The sequence below is a fragment of the Equus przewalskii genome, chromosome 7 (assembly GCF_037783145.1).
Source record: "Equus przewalskii isolate Varuska chromosome 7, EquPr2, whole genome shotgun sequence".
Lineage (NCBI taxonomy): Eukaryota > Metazoa > Chordata > Mammalia > Perissodactyla > Equidae > Equus > Equus przewalskii.
Genome location: NC_091837.1, coordinates 70,091,554 through 70,113,540, shown reverse-complemented (window position 1 = coordinate 70,113,540; position 21,987 = coordinate 70,091,554). Strand labels below are relative to the sequence as shown.

Below are 21,987 nucleotides of genomic sequence, written 5' to 3'. Positions count from 1 at the left end.
AAAGGTATGGCTGTTGTGCAGTTTGATATGCTTGGGTGCTTGCTCTACTCACTTAGTAAGCATTTAATAAATGCTAACTTAAGGCCCTTAGTTTTGCCACTGCAGTCTCCTGAGTCTGGGTCCTGGAGGCTTCAGTCGGCCTGAACTCTAGACACACCACCCAGGTGTTTGTATATGTGACCATTTACATGCAGACATAGCACTTCCATCAGTGGATTTATGTTCTTCAAGGAAGTGGAGACTGGCTCTTGGGATTGACCAGAGCAGCGAGCACAGAGCTGGCTAAGCACACAGCACTTATTATATGCCAGCTGAACCAAATTACATTGTCACATATGTACATACATGTACTTAGAAAATCCATGTGGATATGCTCATGCAGATACCCATGTTTGTACAAGGACACTCACACATGACAGAACTCTGCAGGGCAAACCCAGGCATGAATCTGAATGAAAAAATGTGGGAAACTGATGCTGTAAGATCTGTTGGATAGGAGTCAGCCCTGTGGCCGAGTAGTTAAGTTCACGTGCTCCACTTTGACGGCCCAGGGTTTCACCAGTTCAAATCCTGGGCGCGGACATGGCACCACTCATTAGGCCATGCTGAAGTGGCATCCCACATGCCAGAACTAGAATGACCCACAACTAAAAAATATGCACCTATGTACTGGGGGGATTCAGGAAGAAAAAGCAGGGGGAAAAAATCTGTTGGATAAATGAGTTCCGTGGCAGGGCAAGTGTTGGTTCAGTTGCAAGGTGCAGTCAAGTGGTGGTTGACAGCACACTTACAGCGATTAGTAACCACACTGTTTCTTTATCAGGAAGCATTATATCCTGCATTTTATAATTTCTCTAGTGTCAAACCATTTTCTAGAAGTGAGCTCTTTTAACTTCCAAATAAAATGGTTGTGTCTATATCCATTTTTTCTTGAAATATATGATGGGTCATCTGAAGTGGCTCACACAGGAGGAATACAAATGGCTGAGACACAGATGTTATCCAGACAGAAAATGAGCCTGGAGCACCAGCTTTAATATGTGAAGTGATGGTTGCTTGACACTGGCTTTGTATCTGAGGGCACAGATTGATGTTTGGGAGGCGAGAGAAGACAGACAGCTGATGCAGAGGTAGGCAGTGAGGTGCTGTATGTTCCCTAAGGCATTTAGGCTCTTAAAATCTCCTCTCCCCTGCTCCCTGTCTTCCTCTGAAGGAAATCGGCCTGGAGAAGGCGGCCATGGACATGACAGTCTTCCTGAAACTGCAGAAGAGGGTGCGGGAGCTTGAGCAGGAGAGGAAGAAGATGCAGACGCAGCTGGAGAAGAGAGAGCAGCAGGACAGCAAGAAAGTCCAGGTGTGTGAAGGGGCCGGAAGCCTGCAGCAGTGCCCTTGTACTGGCATCAGAGAATGATCCAGCTCCCTCCTACCAGGGCTCATATGGCAGATGTGACCCCATGAGGTTATGCTGGTGCTGGGTTTCAGAGAAGAGCTTCCATCTTGTGTTGGCATCATACTGAGTCTTCACTGCAAGTGCTCCAGATCACCCCAGTTGAAGGGGAGTAAGCTTCCCAAGTGTTCCCAGGCAAAGGATTTCCAGTGGTGAAGCTAGTGGGGAGCCTGTGGCACCATCAGCCATTTGCATAGAGGACCAGGATGTGTAAATAAGGTATAAATATAAGCAGAAGTCAGATTTTAGCAGAGAAAATCAATTGCCCTCTTGTACCTTGCAATCTGGGATGGACTTGAATTCACCCCCATTGGGTGAGAGGTAGACCAATTTTGCAGCCACTCACCCTGCTATCCCATGACTGCATCCTGGCCTCAATGCAGATGATCATCAGTATCTTGGGTCTTGAAAGGTTATTGTTTGAAACCTTAGTGTCCCAAGACATATCACTCTTATCTTGAGGACCTATTGGGCACCTATGCTACACTCAGCACTATGCCAGTGCCAGGCTCATAGTAGGTCTTCAAAATGTTTACTTAATGAGAGGAGATAAAAATGTAAGAGAAGTCCCCAGCCCCCAAGGAATTTTAATCTAGTTCAGGAGGACCAGGTGAAAAATAATAGTGCCCAAATGAGTGCAGGGTTGGGGCACAAAGAGATTGGTGCTATAGGAATAGAGACAACCATTGAAGTTAACGGTGATGAGGAGGTACGAGCCACTTGTTGTTTCTTGGGGGGTATAAGACCCACTTCTAATGGGATACAAGGATGATTCTGAGATGGATCATAGCATTAGCTGACCCCATAGTGGGTTTGTCAAAGGCCTTTGGTTTGTTCTCAGGCCTGAATTGCCTGTTGTAGGATTCATCCCCCTCCCCACACCCTCAGCCTTGCCCCTGTTCCCACCTCTATGCACTGTCTCCTTTTTTAATACCTCACGTCTCTTTCCAATCAAATACGGTACAGACTCTGATCTACCGATCTAGTAAATTCTTGGGGGTTTTTCCTGAGCAGTAAGTGGGGAGGTAAATCTTGCTGATGGTTTTAAATCTCTCAGGTGGATTAGATTCAGAATGGAGAGTGAAAGGATTGGGTATATAAATGACTTGTTCGATTAGAAGAGAAGCTGCCCTGACAGGCAAGCATAAATCAAATATATGTAAAGCTGCCTAGATGACATCAGACATGCCCGACGTGAAAGTTCCTGGCCCACCTAGCTGCCTCTAAAGATTCACTTTCCAGGTTCCACACCACAGAAATGCCAAATAATTTTGAAATCCTGACTTTAGGACTTCTGTTTGTCTTGATACCAAAGAAAAAAGGGTATCTTTTTCCTTAAAAAATAATCACTGAAGAAGAGTTAGAACTGTAGGCTTGGCCCGTAGCCCTGTGGTGTGGGTTAAGGATCTGTTTAAGGAGAATGACCTTGTTTCTGGCAGAGTTTAGTAAGAGAAGCAGGAGTGGGCAGGAGTATGGAATCCCTCTACAGTACCCTGAAGCCAAGCTTTCGGAGGTTGTGTTCTTGAATCTGCCCTTGGTCTTGAGGAATCCTGAGCCACCTGGGTCTTTATTCTGGAGAGATATGGCCCAGGGTCTCAGCTCTAGAGAGAGGCCAGGCTCTGAGTGAGGAATGACACGGAAGTCTGTGGAATGTACCATCAGGGTGGGAGTGACTAAGCCACCGTGAGGATGGGGCCTCTATGACAGCCAGCCAGGCTGTCCATGTATTTGACTTCCCGTCCATCCAACTCTCTTTCCCCGGGCCTAGCAAAGTCATCTTGGCCACCAGAATGATTCCAATGGATTGTCCACTTAGAAACATGACTGCCAGCGCATCTTAATACTCACAACGACTCAAATTTGAGTGGGTGATCTCTGTTTTCCAAGAACCTAATGCACTCAACAATTATCTATGGTCATATGGCAAATCCATGCTGCGTAGAACACAGGTACAGTCCTCTCACTGGTGCAGCAGGTTAAGAGCTACCCCTGAACAGTCACATCCCCATACCACTGGTGATGGTAGGAAGCAAAGCAGAGACTGGTACCTTGAAGAGTGGCTTTCCTAGGTTGCAGAGCTTGAAACAACGCAGTAAAAGTAGAAATCCTTGATCTGGAAGGAGCAGCAGGAGATGCTCAGATCCAGTCCCAGTCTCTAAGCCTGGAGTACATCCAATCCATGCACAGCTGGTGGTGGCCTTACCCTTGGATTTAAGGTTGCTTAGATAATATGTTGATAATCTAATTAAGCACTCTCTGGTTTTAGCTTCAAAAACCCTTCTTATTCACAGACTATCATCCACTACTTGAAATCACCCAAGGAGTTAACCATTTATGAAGGTTGTCTACCCCTTCTCCTTAAAGTGCAATAGCTGCCAAATAATTATATCTGTCACTGGCCCAGCTGAATCCTAATGGGCTAATTTTCCAGTTGTTGCCATCCACATCTACTAGCTTTGGAGTCTGAACATCTTAGGGGGCTGGCTGTCATATACCTGTCATAGACAGAAGAAGCAGGCTTCTCCACAAGGTGCTTAGGGTGACTTAGTTGGGAAAACAGAATACACATCTGCACACACACATATCCCAAAAAACCTAAGAGTAGCTCATTAACCTTATTAATAAGCATGTAATTAGTTATATATTAACCTCTTTATGAAGTACATAAGTCTTACAGTGCTAGTTTCCTAAAGCTGCTGAAACAAAGTATAACACACTGCATGGCTTCAAATAACAGACGTTTATTCTTTCATAGTTCTGGAGGCCAGAAGTCAGAAATGAAGGTGTCAACAGGGCCATGCTCTCTTTAAGGCTTTTGGAGAGAATTTGCTCCATGCCCCCTCTGAGCTTCTGGTGTTGCTGGCAGTCCTTGGCCATCTTTGGCTTGCAGCTGCATCACTCCAGTCTCTGCCTCCATCTTCACACGGCCATCATCTTCCCTGAGTGTGTGCGTCTTCTCCTCTTCTCATAAGGACACCAGTCATGTTGCATTAGGGCCCATCCTAAGGACCTCATCTTGACTTGATTACATCTACAAAGATCCTATTTCCAAATTAGGTTACATTCACAGGACTTCAACGTATCTTTTTAGGGAGTGTAATTCAACCCATAATACAGTGTTATACATATTCAACCTGTAGTTGCCTGCGAGAACCATGTGAATAAAGTGGCCAAGGTGGGGAGGGCTGGCAAGAGGATGATGTTTATGGAGAGCTTCATGGTGGCCTGAAGTAGTGAGCTGCATTTTGGAGGTGGGAAGGAAGTAGACTTATGGAGGGTTGGAGTGCTGTGTACTTGTGCAAGGGCAAAACGAGCAGATTTTGACCATGGGTGGAGATACTTGTGTGGAATAGCTGCCTAGTAGTCCATGCTCACCTTTCTGTCTCTCTGTTCTTGCAGGTGGACCAACCAAAGAATGACATAGATGTGGACCAGGATGCAGATCTAGCCTACAATAGCCTGAAGGTAAGATTCTTGGAAGACAAGCTTCCTTGAACTGTCACCCTGTAGAGAATAGATGATGAAGCTGGGCGGCAGCAAACCTGCTCCTAAACTCTGGTCTGCTAATAAGCGGAGCCATAAGCACACAATTTCCCTTTGCCACACTTTAGTTTCTTCATCTTTGAAATGAAGGAAAATTTAGATCTGCTACAAGGGACTATAATGTATGCTAATAGGAAACTGTTCCCTCTGTTCACAACACTTCTGACAGAAAATATGTAGGTTTTCCACACCAAGCAATTCTCCCATTCTCTGCCTACACCAGCTGGGTGTCCTACGGTTTAATCCAATTCTGGCACTAACTACCTGTGTTACCGCACAAAAATGGGGTTTTCTTGCATGATGCGCATAAACAAGCCAATTAATTATGACATCAGCTTTGGGGGGAAAATCAGCTTTATTCTGCAATATCGATATGCAGGGAGACAGGGGGGTGTGTGGCCTCAGATCTCTCTCCCTAATTCAGGATTTGGGGCGAAATTTAAGAGGCTAGGTAGAACAGGCTGGAACGCGGAAACGCTGGTGGGACAGGTTTTGATTGGTGGACTGCAAGCATTTATGATGGTGAGATTCTAAACATTTATGACAGGGTTCTAAACTTTTATGATGAGGTTCTGAACTTTTATGATGAGGCGAGGAAGGAATTTTAACACCGGGTCTTCCTGAATGAGGCACCCCTCATTTCTGATAAGAGTCTGACTTTTAAGTTCCAGTTGTGTTCCTGGTCTTGTGGTTCCACAGTCATTTCAGGTCAAAATTTCTTCTTCTGCACATGCTCTGGCTCCATGACATTGCAAATTTTCTGAAAGGCAATTCTGAATCACTTTGTTGATAAGATGGAGTCAGTTGAACTGGTCCTGGAGGGCCCCCAGTTACAAGAAGCACATGTTTTGGACACTGGGCTCAAGTGCTATCTGTGGGAGTGAGATTGGGTAGAAGGGTCCTGGGGCTGGTCACACCTGGCAGAGCATTATCCAAGGAGGCCTGAAGTGTGGCAGGGCTGGTACATTGGCCTCCCTGGACCAGGCGTCAGCAGTCCTGGGCCGTAGTCCTGTCTCAGCCTCTGTACTCACTGTGAGCCTTCACTCCATTCTCAGCTTCCACATTCAGAAAATCAAAAGATTATATCCAAAGGGCCCTCATTTCTATATTCCTATGACTCTGTAATAATTGTGCAACTAATGCCTGCTTTCCACATTTTTGGGTTTTCCTTGGGATATTTTGAATCTCAGATATTTCAGAGCCCTACTATCAATTTGTGATCATCAGACTTTAAATCTTCTGACTTCGTCTCAAACACAAAGTTAAATATTTTATCCAGAAAACTTTAAATACATTCCAAAATCTTTCGGTATTATTTTTGATTCTATATACAGGTAATTTTTCTTCCACTGGCATTGACGGCCAGTGGCTTTCTGTATGACCAAAACAACAAAACAGTGTTTTTGATGTATTCTCTAAAACATTAGTCCATGTGATGCACCTTGGGGAAAAAAAAGGGGGCTGTCTAGATAAATAACTTGAGGAAATCCTGCATTCCATACCCTCTCTTGGAAAGTCACAAAGTACGTTAATATATTAAGGTTCTAGGAGGTCCTGCGTGAAATGCATGAAGTTTAAAACTAACCTGGCTTTTCCACAAGGATGGGTTTTATTGGCTAAATATGCTTAGAATACAAACACTACTGAATCGCTTCAGGGAATGTTGCCATAGAGGCGTCGTGTCAGATGTTTCACACCAATAACTTGGGGTTATGGGTTCAAATCCAGGCCCCAGCTCTGGCTGCTTCCTGATGCCAGTCAGAACTTGTGCCTTATATTTCATCATTAAGATGGGAAGGTGGCTCTTAGCTCCCCAGGAGGACAGGCAGGTTGGTTAAGGAAGGTGGAGGAGGAAGCCCACATGGGGACAGTGCCCTGGATCTAGGGACCAACAGCGTGTATCACACCACTGTCTTCCAGAGACAAGAGCTGGAGTCAGAGAACAAGAAGCTGAAGAATGAACTGAACGAGCTGAGGAAAGCCATGGCCGACCAAGCCACACAGAGTGACTCCACCCACAGTTCCCCAGACAGCTACAGCCTCCTGCTGAACCAGCTCAAGCTGGCGAATGAGGAGCTTGAGGTTCGCAAGGAGGAGGTGCTCATCCTGAGGACCCAGATTGTCAGTGCTGACCAGCGACGACTTGCTGGCAAGAGCACGGTAACAAGATGGCAGCCGTGGTTGGGCTTGTTAGGGGGTGACAGTAGGCAACAGATTTGGTGTTTTTCTTACATATCATTACCCACGAAGATCTTAAACCTAAACCTAAAAGAGCAGAGTCTTTTGCTCTAGGGTCTCCTCTAAAGGCAGAGTGAGGTACTTGCTGCCCTCTCAGCATGACCTTTCATGGAAGTCTTTTCTAGAAGTTTCTAGAATCTTCTGAAGTTGCTCAGTATGAACGTGTTCAAAAAGAACAAGGCAGAGAATTAGAGAGACACAAGGGCGACAGCCTGAGCAGCCCCCTTGGCCTGGTTTTTCACTCATGCCTTGCCCCTTGCTACTTACTTTGTTACTGAGGTGGAGAAAGTCTTCCTCACTCTTAGTCCTCCCAGGGTAGCAAGTCCAACTTAGCAATTTTTCCTAATGTTTTCACCTTCTGGGGCAGATTGTAGAGCAGGAGGGAGGGGACAGAGGCCACCTGGGTCATTCTGGGCTCTAAGAGGCTGGGTCACTTCTGGGCATGGGCCCTGGGGCAGCATGGGGGTGGGGGCAGGCAGGCGTTATCGAGTGTGGAGGGTTCAAAAGTGAGACAGACTTTAATCACATTCTCTGGATTTGAGGTGCTTTCTCCTTTCGAGACACTGTCCTTGCCATCTTCCTCCTACCGCTCCAAACTCAGTGCCTTTCTCAACCAGGCTTGTCATTCTGTGACTCTTCCGATGTGACCTTTTAAAGTCACATTCCTGCCTGGATTTGACTACTGTTATCTGAAGTCGTCCCTGGCTTTTGTTGTTTTCCAAAGGCTTATTTTTATACCTCTGTCTATATATAGTCATTTCATGGCAATTGTTTGTATAACCAATGGAGTTATTTATTTTTTAATCTGGGACTTTCTAGGAGCCGAACATTAATGCCAGGACAAGTTGGCCTAACAGTGAAAAGCACGTGGATCAGGAAGACGCCATCGAGGCCTATCACGGCGTCTGCCAGACAAACAGGTAAGTCCCACCTAGTGGTCCTCCATCCCTGGAGGAGGTGCTGGCAGAGGGGCCCAGCCCAACCTCATCTCTGAAGGCTGCTCCTCAGGCATCCCTGTGAGCTCAGCATCAGGGTACTGCTCACTATAGAAGATACATGATTAGGAGCAGACTCGGTGAGTCCCATGCCCTGAGGAAGCCCACTGTTAGCTTCACAAGACTCCAGTAACACACCTAGAGCATCAGAACCCAGGTCCTCTGGAAAGCATTCGCAAAGGGAGCTTCCCTGGGAGGTTTGACAGGAGGCAGAGGAAAGGGAAAGACTGGCTGAGGGTGGCTTTTCTCCTTGCGAGGGAAGCCAGTGCCAAGTCAGCCCAACCAGTCAGGAGGAGGGGGCCAGCCCCAGCTGTTTGCTGCAATGCCATCTTTACTCAACCGGGCTGGTGGGCCTTACACCATGGTGAGCCCCCTTCTCTGTCATTTAAAAGAAAGGGAACCCCAGCTAGGCAGTACAGAGGTTGGATGGGAGAATCTGACTACTACCATATCGGCTAAAATGGGATTGCCCTGGATTTTAGTTAACCAGCCACCTCTGGTCCCTCCTCAAGGATGAGCCAACCCAGGGTCAAGGCAAAAGAGTGACCGTCGGAGGGAGGCAGCAGGGCCCTGAGACGTAGGGCAGAACAGAGACCCCGAGGTGCTATGGCAGAGCGCCTGAGAATGTGGACTCTGGAGTCCATTCTCTACCAGTTGTTTAGTAACTGCTTCATAACCACTCAGTGCCTCAGTGTCCTCCTCTGTGAACTGGGGACAGTCATAGCAGCGTACCTCCTGTGGTGATTGAGAAGATCAGGTGGGTTAGTCTGTGTAAAGTACTTAGAACAGTGCCTGCACGTGACAAGCACCCAATAGATGTTAACGTTGTTATCACTGTTGTTATTATCTTTGCCTCCTTGCGCCTCTGTGGGCACTTGTAAAAGTGGAGGTGACCTTTTCCTTGGCTGCCTTTCTCTCTTACCTCAACTAACTGAATGTTGAGCCATCACTAAGCATTTGTTCAAAATTGCTGAAAACATCAACCACTTCCAGCAAATGTCAGTAGGTGGCACCAGGAGTGTGCCGTGAACTTGGCGAGAAGGTCGCAGGATCGCTGAAGATTTCCTAGTGCTCTGATCTCCAGATCTTCTCATCCAGCCCTCTTTCTGCAGACAGGGAAACTGAGGCTCAGAAGGGCTGAGCTCCTCGGGCTCACAGCCAGCCTGTAACTGAGTCAAGGTAGAATCCAGAAGGCCTGGCTCCCAGGCAGGGCTGCTTCCAGCCACACTGTAGGTAATCAGAAGGTGAAGGTATTTAGCAGCGCCCAGCGGGGAGGTAAATTTATTTCAGGAGAGATGTCATTCTTTTTGCTAAAGGAGGGAGAGAAGGAAATGAAGGTGAATCTCTCTCAGTGCTAAAACTGGAGTCAAGATTTAGTCATTTTAAATTATCTTGGGTGAAGATAAGAAGTGAGATGAATAAGGAAAAAAGCACAGGTGATATTTAAAATTTGAAAAAATCAAAAGAAGGAAAAAGCCATGCGTGAGTGTGCATATCTTTCTTATCTTCAGAACCATCGCTGTTATCAGCTCCCTATTTCTTCATCCACATCATGGTCAGGGATCCAGTCTCAAGTACACGTTTTGCCAGGGGCTGCTTAATACCCTGGATGTGTCTTCCTCTGCAGCAGTAATAATGCTAGCGATAAGATATAAGAAAAGCTATTTTTACGTTAAAATAATTCCGTTCCCAGCAAGCACAGGGTACAATAGGGAAAGAATAACCTGTGAAACCGAGTTAAGTACAGACAGGAGCTGCTGCCTGGGGAGGGGAAGCTGGAAGAAGCAGTTCCCCAGTGCCTGCCATACCTGGAAGTGACACTCGTGGGTTTGTGTCTCTTCCAATTTGGCAAATCCCAGCAGTGAAGGAGGACAGCAGGGAGCAGGCTGGCAGGGCAGGAGGATGCGGACTGTGATGCCTGGCACCCAGCTGGCAACAAGGGCATCCTGTTACAACAGGGGCTCCCCCAATGACACACGGCGGCCCCGGGGACAAGGGTGCTTTGAAGACAGAGTTGTTTTTCTCTCCTACTGTTTCCTGTAATAGAGAGTGTTCTGGCTTCAATAGAAATTATATTATGCATGGGTGGTTGCGGGGGGAGTTGGGAAATCTGTCCAGTCCCTAGGAAAATTTACATTCATACACTGAATTCTGCTTAGATTTCTGAAAGGAATCTAGACACACACACATTCGCATGCACACATACTCCACCATGCCCAATGACAGCCCTTCAAAGCATCCATGGTCCCAAGTTCAGAACATTTTCAGTTGCTAACTTTCAGGGTTGACAGAGTTCTGTTATGATCTTTACAATTGCGTCTTTCCCTTTCTTTTTAAATTTGAGGAGGGAAGCCAGTGTTGAGAGCCCACTCTGGGAATCACCATAGGAATATGTACAGCACTTCTGCTTCCAAAAACCTGTCTCATTTTCACATCGTGGGAACAAAGAGAAACCAGCATCATTGTCACCATTTACACATGGCAAAACTAAAGTAAAGAGAGGGTGGTCCCTGCCCCAGAGATAGGCTGCTGCAGGCAGAGTGGGGTGTCTGGAGAGTCTGCCGTCTTCTCAGGGCTGTCTGCCAAGGTGTATGGGGAGGTGGGCTAGGAGAGCAGGGGTTCCTGCTGCTCTCAGGCTGGCCTCACCTGTGGCACGCACTCAAGGTCGCAGAGCTAGGTAGGGGCAGGAGTGTGGCCAGGGCTCAGGTCTGGCTCCAGGAACAGTGCGCCTTTGGCCACTGGCCATTTCCCCCCAAGCCTTGCCAAGTCTAGAACTCCAAAGCGAGGCTTAGGGTGCATTAGTGGACCTTTCCTCGGGCCCCAGGAAACATCCTTGCAGCCCCTCTCCACCCAGCGGATCCCAGCAAACAACAGGAGCCTCTCAGCACAGAGAGTAGCTTTGCTGTTGCCGCCTGGGCTTGGGCAGGTAAACCTGGGGTCATTGCTCACCCCATAGTGGGCCTGCCTGGGACAGCAGAGGCAGTGTTTAACCAGGAAGGGTGTGTGCGCCACCTTAGGATGGGCTTGGGGTTTACGGCTCATTTGGCCTTGAGCCCTAGCTGCTGCGGAATGTCTGCTTGGAATGGCAAAGAAGGGCAAGAGCCTGATTCTGCTCCACTCCTCTCTCACAAGTCCTCTCTTTAACTGCTCATGGCTAGAAACTGTCAGCTTTGCTCTAGGAGATGATCATTCCCTGTGTTTCCCAAAATTCTGTTGGTCCTGAGCCATCAGCACCATTTCTGTCTGCGGGAATTCAGTGGCGTAACCATGTATACCCATGAGCAGTTCACCCTCGTGTGGCCAGGCCTGTAGGTTCATGATTCTCTCTTATTCATGATGTTGGGGTTGCTGCCTCCCATTTCTCAGAGATCCCCAGGAATTTCCTAGGCAGTTGGGTAGAAAGTCTAGGTGTGGACTAAAGAAATAAGAACATCCATGGAGCACAAAGTGGTCTTCTTAGAAATGACCCTCTCCCAGCTGGCAGGAACCTGGCCTGTTTCTGTCCACAGGGAGGCAGGTCCTTAAGCTGGGGCAGAGGGGTGGGTGGTGGCTCCTAGTTTTCATCACCTCCACAGTGGGGAAGTGAGTATTATCCCAGGCCTTTTCTGGTGCATGACCTTTACAGCTTAATCAGGTTATGCAATTAAAGATCCAGAAGAAACCTCGCAGATCATCTAGCTGAGCGCTCTCACTTTACACATGAAGAGATGGGCCCAGGCGTGTAGGTAGGTGATCAGGCCAGGCCTGGCTCATCAGCCCTTTTCCTCAACTCTGTGTCTTGCTGCCTCCTGCAGTCGGAGACTCTATCTGCTGCTTATTCATGTACGTCTCTGTGGCCTCTTTGGGCATGGGGCTCAGCACAGTGGCGTATACGCAGGAGATTTTTCACGAATATTTGTTGATTTATTAATTGACGTCAAGTGCTGAGGTTAAAAACAAAAATTCCTCTGAGCAGTTTGGGATTTTCCTTCTCTTGCCACCAGGTGGCGCTCCCACCCAGCCTTCGCCCCTAATGGTGGGCCTGGAGCGGGAGGAGAAGCTCCTGTGCAGACTTGTCTTTCATCTGGGAACACAGGACAGACCTGGAGGTGGTTGACTGGTTTTTAATTTATTCGTGTGCCTGACTTCCTGAGCACTGTGGGCTGACTGGGCCGCCCAGTTCCCTACTTTTATCTTGGTGCATCATGCCTGGCCTGTTACAGAATTAAGAATTCTGAGTGTCTCCTCTGAGGCTGATGACCTGGGAATGAATGCTAACTTCTCACTGTTTAGCTCAGCAGCATCCATGCGTCCCCCTGGAGAGGGAGTGGGAGCATCTGCCCTCCTGGGAACTACAGGAGTGTGGTGACCCTGTGAGAGAGACCGGGCAGCCTCTCCTGGGGGTCTTGAGGGCCAGCCAGCATGGGACAGGAAGAGAGCTTTAGACCAAGGTCGGGCGGCCACCTGGGTTCTAGCCCAGGTGTCAGTGTCAGGCAAGTGACGTCCATCTTGGCATCTCTCCACGTGTGCAAAATGAGGTGGTTGGAGTAAAGGATCCCACATGCCCTCTCAGCACCGATGCACTCGCCTCCCGGCCCACCAGAGAAGGACAACACTGTGCCTGGAAGTCCTCCCAGGGAGCCCCCCACTTTGGGTCAAAGCAGTAGGTACTAAAAGGCCCTAGTTAAAGGTTAGTGTCATACCTGAGCAGGGAAAGGTGCTGAGCTCTCTGCTGGCCCTGACACAGCCCAGGTGGCTTTGGAGTTTGCTAGGATGCATGGAACACACAGGACTGCCAAGTGCTAAGCATGGGAGGGGATAGCAAAAGTCTACAACCAGGGGCAGCCTCCAGGGAGGCCAGGCCTGGGTGAGGCTCTGGACCTTTGAGGAGCCGGAGTCCGGAACAGGAAAGATCCCAGGATGAGCTTGTTGGCAGTAATTCCCCCGCTGCCCCATTGCGGGGAGAACATGCTGTGACAGTAAGGGGTGGACCCAGGGAACTGAAGCCCTAGAGTAGCCCCAGCAGTCCAGTCTCCACTATGCCCCGCTCCCCTCATTTCCTTCAGACTTTCAGGGTGGGGCCTGGTGTTGACGAGACCAGCTGTGTCCAAGAGGCAGCCCGGGTGGGCCTTGCAGGGTCTGAGGCTCTTCTTCATGAGGCTGAGCTGGGGGCAGTACCATGACCAACCATGGCCCACACCACTCCTGGGACAATTGTTTCCCCCCATAGGGGTAGGAAGGGGTTACTGGTCCTGTTCTGCAAGCAGTGTGGATGCAGCTCCCACTCCTGGTTCCTGCCAGGAAAGCTGGGCTCCACCCAGTAGGAGGAGGTTCCCCTGGAACAGAGCCCCTTGGAGCAGGGAGGGAGCAGCACAGTCCTGGCCAGAGAGCAGGGCTCTGCCTGCCGCCCTCCACCCAGTCCCGCTGGCCTCTGAGTGTCTCTTGTGTGCCCAGGGCTGCACGAGGTGGAGAAGTTCATGGGTGGGGGCCATGTCACATGAGCCTCATCACCAGGAGCTGCCCTGCTGGTGTCAGGCAGACACTGGGCAAAAGGAGAGGGCAAAAGAATTTACCAGGAGGAAGCATCTGGCCTCCTGCCTTCCACGTTGAGTAAACAGGAGTATTGCACCCCAGGTCAAGGGGAGAAAGTTCAACTCTCATCCTGCTTATCACTAAGGTTCTTTTCCCATAAACCCTGGGCCACCAAAGCAGAACACACAAACTTAACTACTACGCCAGCACTCTGGCCCCCATCACTAAGTTTTTATTAGCTGTTTCTTTATGTAAGATTCTGCAGCAAGGGCTGGAGTTGAGATGAGTTAATACTTTTGTGCCCTTAAGCAGCAGCAGAAAGGAGATACACATTGAAAAGCAGGCAAAATATTGTCTCTTTCTTCCTCCTCCCTACAAAGTGCCTTCCCTGCTGCGGGGGTGTGGGGGCACACAGCATCCCGGGAGGCTGCCCTCCCGCCCTGGACAGTGAATGCCTGCTCAGCCTCTGCAGCTTCCCCCATGCAGAGTGCTCTCCTCCCCGCTCTGTGTGCATCTCCCCTGATTCTCCCTTTTATTTTCCAAATCAGAATCATTCTGGGAGAGAGAAGGACGGTGTGTGAGAGCATATCACTGCCTCCGCCCAGCTTGTGCACTGTTTTTTACAGTTACCCAAACAAGTGCATCCCTTTGTTCTCTCTTCAGCAGCATGTGTTCTGGCCTGAATGACCAGTGAGACTCACATGAGAGTGCATGAACCCCATTCCAAGACAGGAACTGGGAGACAGTGGAGAAGCTGTTTGCAGGCACCCAAGTGCTGGTGGCGGGAGAGGAAGGAGGGAAGCTGGGAGTTCTTGAGCCCTTCCCCTTTTCATTTCCAAACCTTGGCTGGAATCGCTTTACCGTCCTGGGCGCTCTGCCTGCCTGTCTCTTTCCTCTACACTGGATGCCCTGTTTTTTATCCTTTATTTCTAGCGAGACTGAGGATTGGGGATATTTGAATGAAGATGGAGAACTGGGCTTGGCCTACCAAGGCCTAAAGCAAGTTGCCAGGTCAAATATATGCCTTTCTTCCTGTGTCTGCCATGTCTGTTCTGCCTGCTCATGTCTATGCTTAATTGTTTTTCAGCTAGCATGGATGTAAGGGCGCTGGGCACCATTCACGGGTGGATGTGGGGGGTAGCCCTCAGCTCACCCATATGGCACTTTGTGTCCAGGCTGCATGGATGAGGTCAGGGGAAGCTGCTTGTTTGGATCAAGGTGATGGCACTTGATGGTTCAATGGAACCTTTGAAACCACCTGGTCCAACTCACTCTATGGGAGAAGGAATACACAAGGGGCAAGTTAACGTGGCAGCAGGCACACAGCTATTTAGAACAGGGCTGAGAAGGATATTCTTGGGTCTCCTGAGTCTGTGCTGCTTCCATGCTACCTGTTGACCATCTAAACTCTGCAGGGTCAGCCCTGAATGTTGGCTGGATGTGTGCTGCTGGTTGTGCTCTGTGCACAGGGCTCCTCAGAGCCTGCCCTCAAGCATGCCCAGTGCAGTGACTGCCTGGAGCTGACAACAGCTAACGAGCCCCATGCTCGGTGCGCTGCATGTGTCAAGTCTGACCCTCACCACACACTCATGGGACGAGGACATTGAAGCTTGCAGGATTTAAGGAACTGCATAAGCAGAAGATCCAGAATTTGAACCTGGTTCCATTTGATACCAGAGTCAGAATCCATAGCCCATTGGCCTCCAGCCATGGCTAAACCATTAGCAAGCAAGGTTAGACATGCACAGAAATAGCTCAACATTATGGTCTCGTCACACCTTTGTTGCCAGTGTGTGGCTTTTCAGGGTGGCGGCTTAGCTTTGTGCATTTGAGACTGCCAGCAATAGATGGGATAATGGTCTTCAGGCTTGTTCCCCAGAAGAGGAAACTGAAGCTCGGTGAGGTGGAGTGAGGGCCGTGCCCAGCCCACTCGGCCTGGCAGTGGCGGAGCTGGAACGGGAGCCTGGCACACTCACACACCATCTCCAAAGTTCTGCCTGCTGATGACGTAGTGGAGGTCCCATTACAGCAACAAGAGCATCTCTTCTTGGAAAAAGAAAGTCCAGGTCAGCTGGTTCTCAAGGCAGTGTGTCTCCTGGCTCTGGGTTCAAATATGACCCCACCGTCTCTGAGCAAGGTGACATCTGTCGCCATTACTCGCTGGTAGAATGTGGATCACAACAGGACCTGCCGCCTCAGGTCATTATGAGGAGTAGTTAACACAGGTTAACAGTAGTTAACACTTCACACATGCCTGGCATATAGTAAGCATGGAAGGACTATTAGGTGCTACTTGCATTATTATAATGGATATTATTCAATGAGGTCAGATTCCTATCCCACCCAGAGATCTGTTTTATTGGAGGGGGACACCCGTGTGTGAAACCAGGTAATTCCTCGAGGCTCTCTATCAGGAGATTGGACATGGTTTAATACATAAGCAGGTGAATGCATTAAAAGTGCAAACAAAGCACAGGTCTATGCATCAGGAGATCCGGCTTCTAGAACCGGCTCTGCCACTGGCTGTGGCCTTAAAGCTCTCTTGCCTTAGTTTTCTCACCCGCAGGATGAGGTAGCTAGTCTGACACTTGGGCAGGGGTTCCTGGACCACGTACAGGACCCTAGCCCAAGTCACCAACCAGAGTCTACGTGGAGAATAAAGATGTGAGCTTAAAGTCACAGCCCAAATCAGGAACTGATCCTTGGGGCAGAGTCCCTAGAACCCCAGCGTTACTATTCTCTCTCTCGTTAAATTTATAACTTACTGGTGATTGCTTTTAGTGGATTGTAGCCAAGATTGGATGTTATCTGAATGTTGTATGTCCTCTAAAATGCTGATTTAATTACCAAATTATTCCCCACAATTCTCACATTCTTACTGCTTTCCCTTGGTAATGCTGCCAGTAGTGAGTGGGCAAATCAGTCATTTCTTCTGTCATTTCTTCATTCATTTTGTGTAACTGTGTTGAGAATCCACTGGGAGCCAAGCATCGCACCCAGTGCTGCTGTGAAGCTGACTGAGCTGCCGAAAACGTAGTTGATTCCATCTGGGAGTTCGCAGTATAGATGTGCCCCTCTCTCTAGGTCCCTTGTAGATTTGCTCCCTCCTCCAGATGCAAATACTTTTATTTAAAAGATGCTATGAGACATTTATTTCTGCTGATGACATTTTGACGTGGAGATAACCTCTCAACACCAAACCAACAGAGTGTGCTTCAGAATGAGGAACAAGGGGAGGGGGGTGGTCACGACAGAGGCCTAAGACCAGGGGTGCTGAGTTTGGCCCCGTTTCCTGTCATCTGGAAGGACAGGCTGGTCTGCTTGCCTGAGGAGCTCCATAGATCTGTTTCCCTCAGTGTCTGTCCCCTGTTGAATTCATGCAATTGCCGCTGCTGCTCATGTGTGCTTGGCTGCTGCCCTGTTGCGTGCCCATCAGTGGCCCCTCACATGGGGGCACTGACCCTCGCCCCATGGTGACCTGCCCTCCTCTCCCTGGCACAGGTTGCTGGAGGCACAGCTGCAGGCCCAGAGCCGGGAGCATGAGGAAGAGGTGGAGCACCTCAAGGCGCAGGTGGAGGCCCTCAAGGAGGAGATGGACAAGCAGCAGCAGGCCTTCTGCCAAACGCTGCTGCTTTCCCCAGAGGCCCAGGTGGAATTTGGCGTCCAGCAGGAGATAACCCGGCTGACCAATGAGAACCTGGTGAGTAGCCGTGCCCAGTTGGCTCCCGGCTCTGGGAAGTCACATTTTGGAAGAAAATGGGACGAGGAATGGACAAGGTTCATGTCCTTGGCCCTGTAGCAGGAACAGAGAATCTAGAAACTTCTAGTCAGCAAAAGTTTGTGGAGCTGTTTCCAGTTCTCTGTTACTGTATAACCAACCTCCCCTGACCTTAGCAGCTTAAAACAGCAAACACATTGTGCAGGTCAGCAATTCTGGCAGTGTCGGGGGCCTTACCTCTGCTCCGCTGGTGTAGGCTGGGCTGGAGGATCTGAGACAACCTCCATCCTGTGTCTGGAGTATCGGTGCTGGCTGTTGCCTAGGGGCCTTGGTTCCCCTCCATGTGGTCTCTCACCACATGCACTCTCATCATTCGTTGGCCTACTCTGAGCTTCTTTACTTGGTAGCTGCCTTCCAAGAAGATGAAAGCAGGATCTGGGAGGCCTCTCCAGACCTAGTCCCAGAGCCGGCACAGGGTCACCTCTGCCACGTTCTGTTGATCAAAACAAATCCTGTTGCTAGGCCGGATTTAGTGGGGGGTACACTCTTCCTCTCCCTAGGAGGAGGAAAGGGAGGTATATGCTGGTGGCCATAATTGCAGACAGTCACCAAAGGAGCCCTGGCAGACACCAGAAAAATGGAAGACAGTCTCTGTCCTCAGAGAGCTCACAGGTTAGTAGACACACACGAAAGAAGTGAAAGAAGATAGTGTTTCTAAAAATGTGATTCTACGTGGGATTAACAAGTATTACAGAGAATTGTAAAGGAGGCTTGGCTGAGGCAGGAGGCGTGGATGGGATGTCAACCACGTAGACAGGCAGAGAGGAGCAGGGAGAAGAGGGGCGTGGACACAGGCACTCAGGAGCGAGGGCAGGCGGAGGATGGGGTGGCACAGGAGGGCCACTAGCCTTCTGGAGCTGAGAGTGCCTGTTCTGGGAGCCGCAGGAGGTGCCCCGAACCTAGCCGGCAAGTTCATGCGCCAGCAGACCTTGCCGTCCAAGAGCCTTTCCCCTTTATACCCAGGTGACCCAGTGATGGGTGACCAGTTCAGTCAATCCCGAAATTCAACAGGACTTGTATTCCTCATTCCTTCCCTCTGATTCTCTCTATCTCTGCATGTCACTGTTATACACACGTCTGTAAACTGGCAGCTTTATGAAAAGAAATCTTTGTATTAAATTGTTGGACTTGCTTCTACCAAGTAAAGAAGGCAGTGTGGAAAATGCCTTCACCAGCCCCGTTCTCCCTGGAGGGACCATTGACCAAGTGGTGTGGTGGGACGAGTGCCACGCCTTCACCTGTCCATCCCATCCCCCGACCACCTTATAAGGAGGGCTGTGTTCCATGGAGGAATGCACCAGCTCATCAGGAGGGCTTAGGAGTCAGTACTGTGACTGCTGAGTAGTGGGCCTGGGACCTGAGCAGGGTTGCTGGGCGGGCGAGGCTGAAGACGAGGTGAGGAGGTCTTCAGCTTGCAGCCTGATGGGAGACTCCTTCTAGAGCATGGTCCACCCTGTTTGCCCAGGCAGAGGCTGGGGCTCATAGGGAGAGCCAGCAGGGCCAGGGGCTTCTGTGATTTCTGTTCCCTTGCTGAGCAAGCATTAGTACCTCCTGTGGGCCGGCTGGCGGAGCCCTGACAGTGGCGGCGAGGATGAGGCCTGTGCACCTGAACCACAGCATGGAGCGCTGGGGTGCCTCAGAGTCGAGTTTAGAGGAATTCGGGCAAATGGCTTCTAGCTGGAGTGATTGGGAAGGCTATGGATGCTGACAGGAGGATGACATGCTCATCTCTGTTTCCAAGATTCCTCATAGGTTGAACTCATTCTTTCGTAAGCCATCTGTAAGGTTAGCCTCCTCTGTGACTTTGGGCCTCAGTAGCTCCCCACATTTACCACTCACTGTGGCCAGCACCGCATTCCCTGTTGTTTGTCCTAAATTCATTGCTTTCAAGCTTGAAAGATCCTCAGGTAGTTCCAGCATGTGGCACTGGGAACCACTGCTCTCTACCGTTCCCCTTGACGTGGTAAGGAGTGCAGTGCTCCAGGACTCGAGGGCAGGGGGTGGGTAGAAAGAGCTAGAGACACCACACGGGAGCTGAGCCGTGCGAAGCCGCTGTTCAGTGACGTGGATCAGAAGTACCCCTGGCCCAGTGGTCCAGGTGGAACACTCTGTTTCCTGGCTCTTTGTCCAGAAGCTGGCTGAGACTTCAGAGCTCTTAAAGACAGAAGATAATAGCCAAGGCCTGGCTACCAGATGTGTGTGATTTTTAACTGTAAATAGGTGGTGGAGCATTTATTATCTGACTGTCCAGGGTATAGAGAAAAATTTTAAAACAGTGGTTGAAGAGACACAAGCATGTTTTTGTCTTTTGGATTTGTAATGTCACATAGTGACTCTGGTCTGGAGCAGCTCAGGGTTCCTCCTTCACTGGATTGGCCAAGTCATTTACCTCCAAGCATTGGTTCCTCCTTGCAAGAGGAAGGGCCTCGTGAATCAGCGAGCATTTGGGGCGGCTGGCTGTTGTGAGGGTTATGTGAGCACCAGGTAGGGGTGGGGGTGGCACACAGTGAAGCCACTGGAGCTGGGGAGCCACAGGGACACTTGCAGGCTTTGGCACAGCTCAGGAAAGATGCCTAAGGATGAGATGGAATGTGAGTAGAACTGAGGGTTCATAGGAACCCTTATGTGCCCCAAAGAATCTCATCTAAAGTTTCTTGAGGTACCTAGGTTGATGGGCTGACTCTCACTTGCCGTGCACTTGTGGGTCCCTAGCCTGGGTTTTACTCTGTGGTTTATCATGGCCACAGCACTGAGATTGAGCTTTTGGCTGACTTTTGTCTGTAGGCCAACCTTAAAAAATTGTCATGTCACCCAGATGTTTTCTGAGGTTCCTCAGTGGCATGTTTGCTTCTGTCTTCCATGTCGCTCCTAGTCACAGAAACTATAATGGTGATGGAGCTCCCTGCCTTGCCGACCACAGAGGACCACTGCCCAGCTGGGACAGAGGGGACATTAATGCTGTTCCAGGTCCCAGTGGGCTGAATGGCTTCCAGTGGCCACGGTTGCTAGGGATTGGGCAGCCACAGAGGGGCCCTGGCCAGGGTCCTGTTTGGCTTCTGGACCCCAGGTAATCTCACTGCCTGTCAGCTCTTCACCGCCGAGTGCCACGCCTTCACCTGTCCATCCCTTCCCAGGACACTGCCCACCCACCCACCTGGAGACACGTGGGCTCAGTGTCTCTTGGGGTTTGGTATGGTGACCTGAGGAGGCCTGGCCTGGAGAACCTTGGGGTTGACCCTGGTGCCAGGCAGCCTGAGCCAGGAGGAGCTGGCCCTATCTAGAGTGAGGGAATGAACTCTCACCCTTTTCCTCCTTCCTGGGTCCAGACCGGGCAGCAGTGAGCTGCTTAGGGTGGGTGTCCTGACTGGTCATGGAGCCTGGCCTCCTTGGGTGGCTGCCTCTGGCCACGCTGGGCCTCAGGATTCTACCCTCTGCCCTCCAGGGTGGGGTTAGGTCTGTTCTCACACTGCTTCCTTCTGCTTTCAGGACCTTAAAGAACTGGTAGAAAAGCTGGAAAAGAATGAGAAGAAGCTCAAGAAACAGCTGAAGATTTACATGAAGAAAGTCCAGGACCTAGAAGGTAGTGTGGGTCTGTGAGTGTGTGCATGCATGCGTGTGTTGTGACGCACAGGTGTGTTCAGCCATGCCTGAGGGAAAGAACTGCCTACCTCCCTCTGCATGCTCTTTCCTCTTCACCAATTTCCTGGGATCTGTGCCCAGTCCAGGCGTGTGATAGAATCATTCAGACCACACAGGCTCCAACACTCTCAGTTGCCAGAATCTGGGCTAATGACACTTGAATTCAGCAGGTGGTTGGGTGCTTACTCTGAGCTCTACAGGGCTGGAGGGAGGGGCAAGCCCTGCCCTCAAAGGGCTTAAAGCTGGGAGACAAGACTGTGGTGTGAAAGATTACTGCATAACGCGAAGACCCAAACCCCAGGGGCCTCACTGCATGCGATGGGTAGTCGAGAAGGAGAGAGCTCAGTTCTGCGATTAGACTTCCAAACTGGAATCTGGCCCAGAGGGCTCAGGCAGAGATTTAAATTGCCGTTCCAGAAACATGCAGAATGTTCTCTTCCTCTGGCTCCCTGCTGCAAATCTAATCGTGTCACTCCACTGCCCCTCTTTGCATATGCCACCTTGCCTGGAACTCTCGGTGCCCCTTACCACCTGGATAGCCCCCAACCACCACCTGGATACCCCCCCTTCACCTGGATAACCCCCCATCACCTGGATACCCCACCACCACCTGGATACTCCCCCTCATCACCTGGATACCCCACCACCACCTGGATAACCCCCCATCACCTGGATACCCCATGACCACCTGGATACTCCCCCTCATCACCTGGATACCCCACCACCACCTGGATAACCCCCCATCACCTGGATACCCCACCACCACCTGGATACTCCCCCTCATCACCTGGATACACTTGTCATCCTTCCACCCTCAGCTCAGGAGCTGTGTCCCC

At 50.0% G+C, this 21,987-nt stretch overlaps 1 protein-coding gene across 5 annotated transcripts in view; it reads left to right on the top strand.

Annotated features, from left to right (window-relative positions):
* Positions 1-21,987, top strand: part of MYO5B (myosin VB) — a 348,390-nt gene that overhangs the window by 301,940 nt on the left and 24,463 nt on the right. For 3 of the 5 annotated variants that reach the window (XM_070630195.1, XM_008514690.2, XM_008514691.2), the window contains 6 exons: positions 1,214-1,354; positions 4,847-4,912; positions 6,911-7,150; positions 8,048-8,148; positions 17,236-17,434; positions 20,999-21,092. In XM_070630195.1, coding sequence (XP_070486296.1) covers positions 1,214-1,354; positions 4,847-4,912; positions 6,911-7,150; positions 8,048-8,148; positions 17,236-17,434; positions 20,999-21,092 — 841 coding nt within the window. Of the gene's footprint in view, positions 1-1,213; positions 1,355-4,846; positions 4,913-6,910; positions 7,151-8,047; positions 8,149-14,667; positions 14,746-17,235; positions 17,435-20,998; positions 21,093-21,987 lie in introns of all 5 variants that reach the window. The other 2 variants (XM_070630194.1, XM_070630196.1) reach the window with 1 other exon arrangement.